At 36.4% G+C, this 12,921-nt stretch overlaps 1 protein-coding gene across 2 annotated transcripts in view; it reads left to right on the forward strand.

Moving 5' to 3' along the window:
- The window catches only part of LOC106457401 (DNA repair protein XRCC1-like), an 83,868-nt gene that overhangs the window by 33,173 nt on the left and 37,774 nt on the right, over window positions 1-12,921 (forward strand). For both annotated transcript variants that reach the window (XM_022383312.1, XM_013916812.2), the window contains exons 7-8: window positions 6,448-6,697; window positions 12,376-12,547. In XM_022383312.1, the coding sequence (XP_022239020.1) occupies window positions 6,448-6,697; window positions 12,376-12,547 (422 nt within the window). The remainder of the gene's footprint in view (window positions 1-6,447; window positions 6,698-12,375; window positions 12,548-12,921) is intronic.

Here is a 12,921-nt window from a genome sequence, read left to right on the forward strand (position 1 = left end):
TGATCCCAAATTTTTATTTCACAAACAGGATATTCTACACTAAATTGTTAGGAATTTGTCACAGTATCATTCACATTTCAAAATGTGACTTCGCTTAAAGAATAAAAATGCAGGTTTACTGTATGTTATTGTTGAGTGGCTCTTAGCATAACTGAAATGCTCAACAGCTACTTTTCATGGTTGGCAGTTTAAGTAACTCATTACTTTGACTGAGTGAACCCAAGAGTGCAAAACAATTACCCTTTTCAAAGTCCATGAAATAATTTAAATAGATAGGTTAACTTAAACTTTTCCTGCCATTGGGGGTAGGTACTTTTGCTTGTGATACATGGGGAAGATGTGACAACAATACTATAACAATGCAATATTCATGTTAGTAATCAAGAGGATGATCTTGTAGTGATTAGCATTAAATGTTATAATTATGTATGCATACTTCACGTGTACGTGAGAAAAAAAATAGTTATAAAAAAGGAAAGAGAATAAAAATTTCTAATAAGTGAATTACTTTTTAGGTATGCCCAATTTCGAATATATATATTGAAAGTATTTCTGTTATTAATTGTTGGTTTGAGTTTATATATATCAATACTCCTTGTAGTACTTTTTTGTCAATATTAGTTCTTGTTTTTAATGAAATATTTGTTGTTAAAGGTAAATTTGGAACCTGTTGATTTTTATGGGGTATTGTATAATGTATTCCAGAGGGTTCATTAATGCTTTTCTTAGATGAGTATCGTCATTGAAGAGCAAGATTTTGAAAAAAAAATTGTTATCAAACTATTTTTGGTACTGTTGAAATTGGAACGTTTATCTCTTTGTGACATATCCAATATTTGCAGAATTCCACTTACAGGAATGTTTTTTAAATATATAAATTACTTAATTAATTTCATTTCATATGAGGTTATTAAGATTTGGTACTTGTGATGGCTGTGCTTTATCATCTGATGCTTTGCATGTTTCCTAGTCCAGCTTCTCTTGTGTTGGATGCTTTGAGCCTATTGAGATTAAATAACAAAATGCCTACCCTCTACACTTCTTTCTTGGGTAGTGACTAAGATCAGTTGGTCCTGTTTTTCAACTCTTCTTTCCCAGGCTGGCCTACTTCACCATAGTTTCCACTTCTATTGTCTTTCTCTGAGGAATCCTATTCCCTTTCTTTTGCTTCTTGTCTGCTTCTTTGGCAAGTTACAGAGCTGCACTCCTTGCCAGTTTTCAGCCTCTTTCTGTTGCCACAAATATCATGTGCCTGTGTTGTCTCTGTTATATTTCTGGTTCTTTTTGAGACATGGATTCAGTGGAAATTAAGTATATCGTTCAGTTGCCTGATTTCTCCCTTTGTACTTTTGCAACTTGTTCACTCAATTCTCCTTCACTGAAGATGTATTTTCAGACATTATTCTCATTGATTTTCTCTTACTCTTTCTTTTTGTAAGGAGGCTTTGTATTTCTATCTGGATTGAACCTTCCTCCCAGATAAATTGAGTTGTGAGAGATAATTGCCATAGTTCTTTTTGTTTGTTCCAACTTTTTTCAAGAATGGCATCTTTTCAAGGGAATTATCATTAGTTGTTTATATCTTATCAGAAGTATCATTTCATGAATCTTGCTTCATTAAGAATAATGAATTAATAATGGTTGGAGACGGTTTACCATTTCCAATTTTCAGGATTACTGGGATTATGAATAATTTTGAGCTCCACACAAACAACACTAAACAAGGTAGATACGGTGATTGGATATAGTATCCTTTCACTGTACTGAGAATCAATATTTAATATCAACTTATCATGCCAGGACTCTTGCAAGTTGTTTAATCTCTGTGTTTGCCCTCAATAACATACTTCTTGCTGTATCTCCCAACATTTCAATTCATAACTCTAGGGGTGTCTGTGGCCAAGATATTTTGAATACATTGGTATATGTATGTATTTTTCTTTTGTGTGTGTGAGAGAATGTTTCTTCAACAGCAAAAAAAAAAAAAAAAATAGTCATGAGTTGTGGAAGTCCCTCCCATGGAGCTTGAATGTAGAGGGTGGAATGTGTTCATCAAGGTCTAACATAGAGGGTGTTGCCCATTGGAAGTGAACTAAGAATGCCATCTAGTAGCTGATGATGTCACGGTAGGTTCCTTTCCTTCTTCTGCACGGCATTGGAGATTTTGCTCAGTGTCTCTGCTTCAACCATTGTTTTTCTTTTATATGGAAGAAGAGGGGTTATTACATCTGAAGTATGTTCTTTCATGATGTGTGTCCGAATCTTTCAGAGAACCTTCCACTGAAGAAGCAGTACGTATTAATTCTCCTACCTATTCATGCCATCACCATTATCTCACTGTTGGCTCTGCTGGTGCTAATACACTATTACCACTCGCAAAATTGACTCCTGTTTCACTATTAACAAGAGCATCATCATGGATGAAGAGATACTCTGCTGAGAAGAATGTATTGTTTCTGAGTGCCCTTCAGGTCCCATCTTTTTTTCTAGAAGGCTTTTCCACTCCACTAATTCTTCCAGTTCTAAAAATTATTGATTCTATTTTGACTCTGCTTGTCTGCAATTTTTGTACACATAACATAAATGACCTCTCTACTTGCTCTATAATTGTTTCCTCAGTTTCCACTTTTCCATTGTGGGTATTCTGGCTTTCAGTATTTTAGAGGTATGTCTGCCTGGTTTGAATTTTACATTTTTAGAATTAAAATGAATTTCAAACAGGTACTTGCCTCTGAAAGACCTTCTCTCCCGTCTATCTGAAACTGAATTTTCATCACAACAAATCTAACTTATAACAGGAAACCAAAGCTTATTTAAAACCCATGGACATGTGCAATAAGTCACATGGCAGGCAGCAGAATGGAATATGGATAAATGATGTATATGATACATCTGAACAGTGATGGAATATCTCATAAAGAACATCAAAATTCACTTGGAGTAAACTTAAACTATTTTTAATGCTAGAAACTAGAGAATCTTTTTTTTTTAGTTATTTGTCTGATAAATACATTTTGAAATAGTTCTTTTAAGCATGAACATAATTTTTTAATGTGATGAAAGTTTGTTGTAGAATTAAAGTTTCATATCACTTCATTCTTCTGCATGATTCAATAAAATTCACATGTTTGAGTATTCATTCATCTTACCAGGTGTCCCCAAAGAGGTGAGCACAGATAAGTTGGGTGCTACTAGTTTAACTCTTAGTACTCTTCTGAGAGCTCTTACACTTACACAAATAAAAATAAAGTATAAATCATTATAACTTCTCAAATAATAACAATTTAATTTATTCACAATATATTGGTTATCGGCCAATGATTGGCAATTACTGATTGTAAACTTATAACTTAAAGACATCAACAACTGCTAGGAGTGCTTTATGTATAAATTAGAAATTTATTTATTAATGGGCTACTTTTTCTTTGTTTGGAGTTACAGTCTTGTGCAGCCTCGAGATTTCTTTCAATATTTGAACAACTTCCATATTAGCATAAAAATGTGCTATGGAACATTAGAGTGCATCTAATTAACTTCTTAACCTTGAGGCACAATTAATTTTAGTTGGCATGAAACATTACCTCATGAGGTGTATATAAAACCAACCAGTGGAGTATCATATAGTTCTAACTTCTATCAAGCTCAGCTTAGACAATAATGCTCGTGAAAGATGAAAACCAAAAAATTCTCTTTTAACAAAACAATTGTTAGAGTGAAACATCATATGAATTGAAAATTCAATAAACTGAATAGATAGTCGCTACTAAAGTTTAGCAATAGCCTTTTTTGTTTTACCTTTTATAAATGATGAAATCGATCATAATTAAGGTAAAATAATAAATTAAAAGCAGCAGTCTTGATATTAAAGTACATGAAAGACAAAGCCTTATTTTAAATGTGTTTGGCCTTCAAAAAATTGTCATGCTCAGTGCAAAATTTTATTGTTGTTGGAGCTTGCTTATAAAATAGTTTTTCAATAAAATATGTTTTATACTCACTATCTTGTGCACTGTGTGATTTCACACATATTGAATAAACTAATCCATAGCTGCACAATAGGATTCAAAAAATTGAAAACTTGTTGAATACATTATACAACAGCACACAAGTATCTAAAGGTGCCATGTTACATTTTACAGCAAAATGTTTTGCAAAAAATTTAACTGATGTTTACAGAAAAATTTTGGAAAGGGTTTTGATTGACAAACTCAAACCAACAAATAATAATAGACTTACTTGGCCTCTATGGAAAATTCAGCATACTAACAATGAATTCAGTTGGTGTAATTTCTACTTTTATGCCACTATATTATTATTGTGATTTGTACATATTTATTTTCCATATGCACAAGTGTATACAAGTTGTATATATATATACTAATTTTCAGTTCTAAGCAACCTTTCTATAATGTCCTCTTGACTACCAATATTAATATTCTTTTGTTATAGTATAATTGTTTTGTCATTGTGATGTATCATGTAACTGAGTATTTATTTTATTCCTTGTTAATTTATGATTGGTAACTGTCTGAAGTAGGCCTATGGGTGAAAAATTGCAGATAAATTCAGTTTTTTGTTCAAAAGATCTGGCTTTATTTAATTTTATTTAAACAATTTATGTTACGTTGTTTACCTGTCAAACAGCTTCAAATTTTAATTTTAATGTAATAATTATTGTATTTTAAGATTTCACATATGGAAATATCTTGTGTATTTTACTTGCTTGTTGATATTTGCTGGATAAAATAAGAAAAATACCTGAAGGGTTTATTTACAATTTACATAAAATTACTGTTTCATAGTGTATGTAAATCACTTTTATAAAGTCATTCTTACCTTAGGGGTTTTGTTAATATCAGGAAGCATCATTTTCATGATGACAACTTGAATAATTTGAGGAATTTTTAGGTGTTTAGCTCATAGAATGGTTCTGAGTTTTTCAAATACGAACTGTTAGCTCATAGCTTTGTCATCCCTTGACTGATTTGAGATCTAATTACTGTTTTGGACCCAGGAGATCAAACCCTTTTGAATGGTATATTTGACCATGCCCGAGGTCTCATAGATTAATTTACTCTAATCCTGCCTAAGAGAATTTCAGTTTGAGGGTAGGCTGGTAGAGTTCCTGATGAGTAATGAAATCAAATCGGGTATACACTTCTAAACTGGTATTGCTGGAACACAGAAATCTAGAAATATTTATTCAGGAGAATAAAGGTCTCGTAGATTAATTTACTCTAATCCTGCCAAAAATATTTTAAGTGCTGCAGCTATTGAGGATTCCCTCATGTTTTGACTTACTGATATATTTGATGATGGTTGCATAAAGAATGACTGCTTTTTATCTACAGCACTTTTTGGGCTGGCTGCTTGTGTAAGGGTTTTGTTAATTGATTTCACATGTGGTAGGAAAAGACTCGGTGGATGTTCTATAGTTGGAAATGAAGCATACACAATAGCAACTTTCAACTTGTATTATGCATTAAAGCTTTAAAAACAACTTTCTCAAGTTTTTTGCAGTTACTTTTGTTCAATCAATGGACAAGTTCAACTTGTATTAATCTTTTGGTTAGTGAATGGAGTAACTCCAGGAAATAACTTAAGACTGATGGTTAGCTCTGTTACATGTTACTTTATTCATTATGTCAGTCATGTATTTTAGCACACATTAAAGTAACGAAGCCACTTCATATAAACTTTTGAAAATAACCCATATTGGATATCTTGAGGCTTCTGTAAATAGGGAGACCCAGATGTTGAAGGTTTTATGTTCTTTCTTTTCCTCTGTTTTAAGTTATCACTCAAAATTTTATTTTGAATACAAACTTTTTTTGTATTTTGTTTTGCCCATTTGTATTTAATTGGCTACAGTTCATAAGTATGGTATGTGATGAATGGAAAGGATACCTTTTTTGTTAAAACTGTTGAAAATGCATCCATTAAAACCAGTCAGAAAGTGAAGCTGTAATTTATGGAATGTAAGCCAGGTTTTGTTTTACTCTTTTAAAATTAATGGAAAAAAGTTGTCCCTAATATTTGGTTAGTAATATTGTATTTTGGGCTCTCATCTAGTAAAAAATGCTGTATGTGTTTAATTTATTAGTTGAATAAGTGACAACATATGCTTATATTTTTCAAGAGGTTTTCTTTTGAATTTTTATTACCTAATTTATCCTATAATAATTTCTTAGCCAAGTCCTTCTGGTTACTCTTCATTTTTTCGTCTGCCTTTCCATCTTTGTTTTCTTCTGAGGTGCTAATTTAATTCAGTTTTCTGAGATTGTTAGTTTGTATAATTTGATAAGTTAGACTTCTTACTGTTTTTGAGTTAAATGAATTTACTCAGACTACGCTGGACATCACAAGAGTAAAATATCATAAATGAAGATTTTTTTATTTCTCAGTGAGCTGTATATACTGTTATATATCTATTGTTAATGTTTTTAGAAAAATACTGGAAGAGGAGGCAATGGTGCAAGTCCTTCAGAGTTCATAAAGCAAAAACTCCTAGCCAGTACAAAGCAGTCTAGTGCAGAAAAATATAATAGAGAATCATACACAAAAGAGAAAACTACAAGCAGTCCAAGGCCAAGTGAACAAAAATGTACTGGTAAAGAATCTCGCAAGAACATTGTAAAGAGAAAAAGAAAACAATCTGCTGAAAATGAAGAAACACCCTCAAATAAAGTTCAGAGAGGTAAAAAAAAAAAATTAAAACTTTAGCCCAGAACCATAGAAAACTATGTCTAGTTGTATTGTGGTAACCCTTGCCTACTATGATTATGTGAATAATTTAAAGTATCAGAAGTGGAATAGGGAAAACAGCTCTATTAATACCTCTAACATTGAAATTCTTAAACAGTAGGGAGGAAGCATAATGCACAATATTTAAATTGAATGTTTAAAAGCCTCTCCATGCAGTTAATACAGAATAGGTGTTAACATTGTCAACACCATTGGTCTATTGCACTGATCCTGTTTCTGTGAAGCTATACAAACTAAATTTTACTGTAACTCTGAAAATAAATGTACTTTCACAAAATTCCAATTTATTGGACTAATTATGGTGCTCTAACAATACTAAAACATGAGAGATCTCATACGGCCTATTTTAAAGCTTCAAGAAATGATTTAGGTAAGTGTATTTACCTAAGAAGTTTTAGGGCACTAAAGAAAAAAAAGATAATTTTTTCTCAGCATTCCTTACAAAAAGCTTCCTTATGGTGAAACATTATGTTTTCTTTGTCAGTGTATCCCATATAACATTATTTATCTGAAAATGTGTAATTTCAATATATTTAGTATTTTATAGAATGAATTTTAACTTACATATGGAAAATATTGTGGACTGGTTGTGTATACATGTATCTTGCAGCAAAGAAAAACTCTTTAAAAAAAATACATTTTAAATAAAATTAAGTGTTTGCTTCTTAGTGTAGAATACATATTAGGATGAAAATTAAGATTTCCAATACAATATCTTACAAGTAGCTTTTCTTGACTTAAGACTGCCCTCTATATGCACTAATTTTCTCTCATCAATAACCTTGATACTCCCACCTACCATCATGTGTATTCGCGTGAGACATCTGCATGCTATCCTGTAAATTATTATGCAGCAACCCTCCACCAATAGGAATGTGACACAACTCACAACTCATCATCATTATCCCCTCTTCTCTGTGCAGTCCAAAATCACTTCCCAGTTGGCAATCTTAACTGTTAAGACATGATTTCACTCGTGTATTCTGACTGAAAATTTTCTTAATTGATCAAGTTTCCTGTGAATTATTAGGCCGTGCATAATCGTTTTTCACCATATTTTTTCGACTTTTAATGGCTTGAGAACAGAGTTTGAGAACTGTTTTTTTCCTGATACTTCTCTGGTCATACACTTGCAAGTCCATGTGGAATCTACCACAGCTACTGCTACTACTACAGCTAATTTGCCAGCCATTTCAATGGCATCTGAGCAAGCTTTATCTACTCAAGAAGTAACAACTCTGGTTAGGGAGTTAGCTATTTTTATGTAGTCTTCTGAATCACCTGATGATTGTCTTCGCATACCAGGTGAGGGTTTGCTTGAACATGACGATAAGGATTTGGACAGCCTGTTTCCCCTTCTTGCCTGTGCCTCACAGCTGCGTGTTATTTTTGGTGATGTGTCCAGTCCTCCTTCCCTATTTTTCGATTTAATCAATCAGGTTTGGTATGTTTTATCCTTATTTCCAATTTCCTGTGATTCTACTCCTGCCCTTCTCAGTGATGAGCCCTTGTGTCAGTGTTTAGATATTGTGGTTCATGTGAGTCGCTTTGCGGACCAGTTGCATTCAGGTATTAGTATGTCTCAACCCTCCACATACTCTCAACGACCATGCTCTGGAATATCATCCTTCTGATTTTCCCTTTCTAGACTCACAGAATTTGGAGTCGCTTGTCCCTTTGTGGGGATATGACTCCAATACTTTGGTTTCCTTTTCCCAGCTTCAGCTTTCCCATATTTGTCTCACCCTGTCCATCCTTCTCTGTTCCTTGTCCTCCCTACACCTGTTGTCTGAGGCTATTCAGCATTCCCAAGAGGGTTTTTCAGTGGAGACTTGGAATTTCTTTTTCTCCACATTAGCACACCTCTCCTCTTCTGCCCTGGCTTTGCAATTGTGGTTGATCTGTTGTTGGGATCTTTTGGGTCAGGATGCCCTTTTGTCTCAGGTTTGTTTGTCTCCCTCCTCTTTGTGCGATTTGCACATGGCACCTTTTACTATGGCAGGAGGTTTTTGGAGACATTCCTGACTGTTATGGAGGCCAAGGTTGAGTCAGGTTGATTGCATACCTCCTTTTTTCCTTGGCCTCCCATTTATCCCAAACCACTCCTGTACATGTTTCTATGTTTTGCCCTCCTCCTTCATCTCCTATGCCAGTTCCTGCTTCTTCATATTCCTGAGGTTTGCTGTCGGTCTACTGGCAATCTCTGTGGTAAAATTATGGGTTTGGGACCTTTGGGGTCTAAGTTCCTCAGCTTTGCCCACAGTTGGAGAGACTTTACCACAAACCCTTTGGTTCTGAAGGTGGTTTCTGAGGGTCTGGTCCTCCTTTGTCTCCGCATCCCATTTTCTTCCATTTTCCTTGGGATCCCATTGATGGCCAATGACTTTCAGAGGCAGTTCAGGACTTGTTTGCAACAGTGCCATCAAATGGAAATATACCTTTCATTGGGATTTTTTATTCCTGTCTGTTTGTTGTCCCCAAAAAGGCAGGGGACTGGCACCTTATCAATGATCTGTTGGATCTGAACCTCTTCCTGGTCCTCACATATTTCACCATGGAGTCCTACCTTGTTCTTCGTTGAGTTTTCACTCCTGATCAGTGGATAACAAAGGTCAATATGTCGAATGCCTACTTATACATTCCCACCTCCCATGCATCCCAACATTATCTTTGATTTGTCCATCAGGGATGTGTGTGTTTCAGTTCCGTGCTCTTCTGTTCTGATTCCCCTAGCCCCTACCCTTTTTTTTGTCTGGTGGTCTGGGCATTTGCCTCTCTTCTTCATTCCTAGGGCCTACTTCCACCATTATATGGACAACTGGCTACTTCTAGCTTCCTCATACTCAGTTTCTCCTCAGAGAAGTGGCTCGAGTTGGTTGGTTGGTGAAGGTGAAGTCTTTCCTCCCCCCATGTTATACCTAGTTCATCTTGGGGTGTTGTTCAATCTCCTACTCAGTCGGACCCAACCTTATCCTCTTTGGTTGAGGACTACTAGTTCTGCCTCTCCTCTTGTTCTTCTCCCACTGCACAAGAGGTTCTCTCTCTTTTTGGGGATGTGGGCTTCTCTGGAAGCATTGTTTGGGATCCCGTGGATGCTCCTCTCTTCCTTCCTCCAAACTTACAGACCTATTTTGCCTGGTGGTTGGATCGAGAGAACACCACTATTGTTGTCCCTTTTCCTTCTCCTCATCTGGAATGTCACCTTTTTACGGATGTTTCTCTTTTAGGTTGGGGTGCTTATCTGGATGCTCAGTTGGTTTCAAAAATGTGGACTCTCTAAGAGTCTATTCCCCATATCAGTCTCTTGTGGAGCTCATCACAGTTTTTTGGGCTTTAGTTTATTTCCTTCCAGGCCTTAAGGGTCAGTCAGTGATGGTCCATTTCACCAACTCGACAGTGATCTAGTGTGTCAACAGGCAAGGGGGCACTCGGTCGAGAGACCTCTGTTTTTGGACATTGGATCTCCTGTAATTCTTTTGTTGGTTTGTCATATTTGGGGTGTTCTGAATCTTGTCATGGATTGTTTATTGTGTCCCAACAGGATTCTCTCTATGGAGTGGTCACCGGACCCATGGGTTCTTTGGGGTCTCTGTGCCCAGTTGGGTGTTCCAAAGTTGTACACCTTTGCCATTCATCTCAATTCTCAGCTCCCATGGTTTTGGCTGGAGCAGTGGATGCTCTCAATCAGTATTGGTTGGTTCTCTGCCTGTAATACTTCTCTCCCATTCGTCTGATTCCTCGGGTCCTTTCCATCATCCAGACCCCTCTGTGTTGGGTTCTGTTAGTGGCTTCATATTGGCTAGCTCTCTTGTGGTTTCCACTTCTTTGAGAGGGTAAGAGCTCCTTTTTTCTGCATTTTCTTTGCAGGTGCCTTTGTTGCTTAGTGTTGCCTGACTAGGTATACTTATTCTTAAATCCGCAGTGTAAAACCTGTGAGTAATATGCGCTCACCGTTGAGATGTGGTGGTCCACAAGACCACTTTTAGGCATACCTCGTGGAATATTGCTTCACAAAGATTTTCATTCTGGACCATAGACTTGTGAACTAGCATGAGTAAAGCAGACAGGGATTACTGCCCATTCCAGATGAACTGTGTATTGTAGGTCATAGGATTGGCCTGCTTTTCAAAATATGGTACCATAGTCACTCATTGCACTGTCTCCAGTGCAGCTTTCCTCTGGACTTTCCAACACACTTTTCCTCCTTTTTCTAGTGGAGTATAAGAGTCCTTGCCACTTACCAGTTCCTATCCACTTGGGTGGTGGACCATGGAGGTTTCCTCCTGAGTGTGCTCAATCCCATTCAGTTGAGAGTAGGATGGTGGTGTTCTGTTGGTGTAGATGGTGTTGATGCTCAACCTACCACAGGTCCGATGTACAATTCCAGATGCTGTCAGATGTTGGATGATGCATTCCACCAACATGCAGTTCACCCCTCCAACTTAGGCACTCTACTTCCTACTGTTTCCTGGATGTCAGTTCCTGGCAGATATGGGGGATGGTTGGAGCTGGACCAGCCACACAAGTCATCACGTATGTGGCTGAGTATTCTCCTCCTTCTGCTGACTGGACGATACATTCCCAATGCTGCCTGGTGATGTACTGGATATGCACCCCACTTTGCTGTTTACCTTCCCACCATTTTCCAAATATTGGTTCCTGGCAGATATGGTGCTGGTTGTGTTGGATGATACACATGATGATGTAGATCCTTGCTACGAAAGCTCATCCTCCCTACCAGTTCCCATATTCGAGGTGAAGAGTTGAGAACCCTATTCCTACCATGGACTGGATATTCCTATCACGATTCGTATGGTGTTGATTGAGGTCAATCTCCCATTTACAGTCCAACATGCCATAGTAACTCTACGCTTTTGGTTCCTGTATTTCACATGTGGCCAGGTACCCTCCTCCTACCATGTGCTGGAAGATACATTCCCAAAGTCGCCTGAAGATGCACTCTCACTTTGCTGTCCACTATCCTACTTTCCCTGGATGTTAGTTCCCGGTGGATATGGTGATGTTCATGTTGGATATGCACACATTTAAGCTTAACTGTTTCTGCTTTTAATGTGACAAAATTTCTTGTGGGCCAAAAGTATACCTGGCTCAGAAGTGGAGGTGTTGCATTCCATTTATTTGCACTCCCCATTGTCTTTTTTTAGGCACTTTTTAAAGCGGGATCATCTTACTAGGCCCTCCACCAACTCAGTGTAGGATTATAGCTATTTGTCAGAGGAGTTAAGATAATGTATCAGAAGTTAAGATTTTCCTAAACTGTAAGTGTCTTTCTGATAGATACTTACCTCTCTCACATTTCCCACCTGTCCTCCCCACTTGGTTTTGTATGTACTGCCCCATCACAAAGTGATTTTGGGCTGCACAAAGGGAGGAGGCTAGTGACGATAGGAGTTGTGTTGCACTTATGTAGGTGATATCATGCAGATGTCTCACGTGAATATATGTGAGGGTAGGTGGGAGTATCAAGGCTAGTGGTGAGGTAGTATTTATCAGAAATACATTTTTAGTATAGGAAAATGTTAACTTTTGTTGCAAGGAATCTTCATTTTGTGTGTATATTTTTATCTCTTTCTTTCTTAATTATTTTAGAGGCAAAGGGATTTCACAAGGTGAAGGAAGGGCCTTTTAACCAGTTGATGAAGAAGGTTGTTTTTGTATTAAGTGGCTTTCAAAATCCATTTCGAAGTGAGTTGCGAGATAAAGCCTGTGCCATGGGTGCTAGGTACAAAGGAGACTGGAATGACTCTTGTACTCACCTAGTGTAAGATTCTGTTTTGTTTAGCCTAATGATTCTTAAATAAACTATTTTACAACATGGCTTAATTTTATTTCTATTTTCTATTCTGATGTTTTTTGAACTTCAATGTAGAGATTAAGCCTGAGCAATAGAGCTGGATGATTAACTTGATTAATCAATACAGTTGATTATCCATGACCATTGAGTACATCGATTAGTGCTACGTAAAATAATCAATTAATCAAGGTTACTATTAAATTAATTAACTATATGCAAATGGGGTCAGTCAGTTTGACAGACCTTATAAAGAACATGTAAACATGATGTTGTATATATATATATATTATATCTGAATGTACTGAGTGTATCTCTACTAAAATTGTACTAGTATTTAGTAA

Source organism: Limulus polyphemus, unplaced genomic scaffold, assembly GCF_000517525.1.
Source record: "Limulus polyphemus unplaced genomic scaffold, Limulus_polyphemus-2.1.2 Scaffold326, whole genome shotgun sequence".
In the NCBI taxonomy this organism is placed as follows: Eukaryota; Metazoa; Arthropoda; class Merostomata; order Xiphosura; family Limulidae; genus Limulus; species Limulus polyphemus.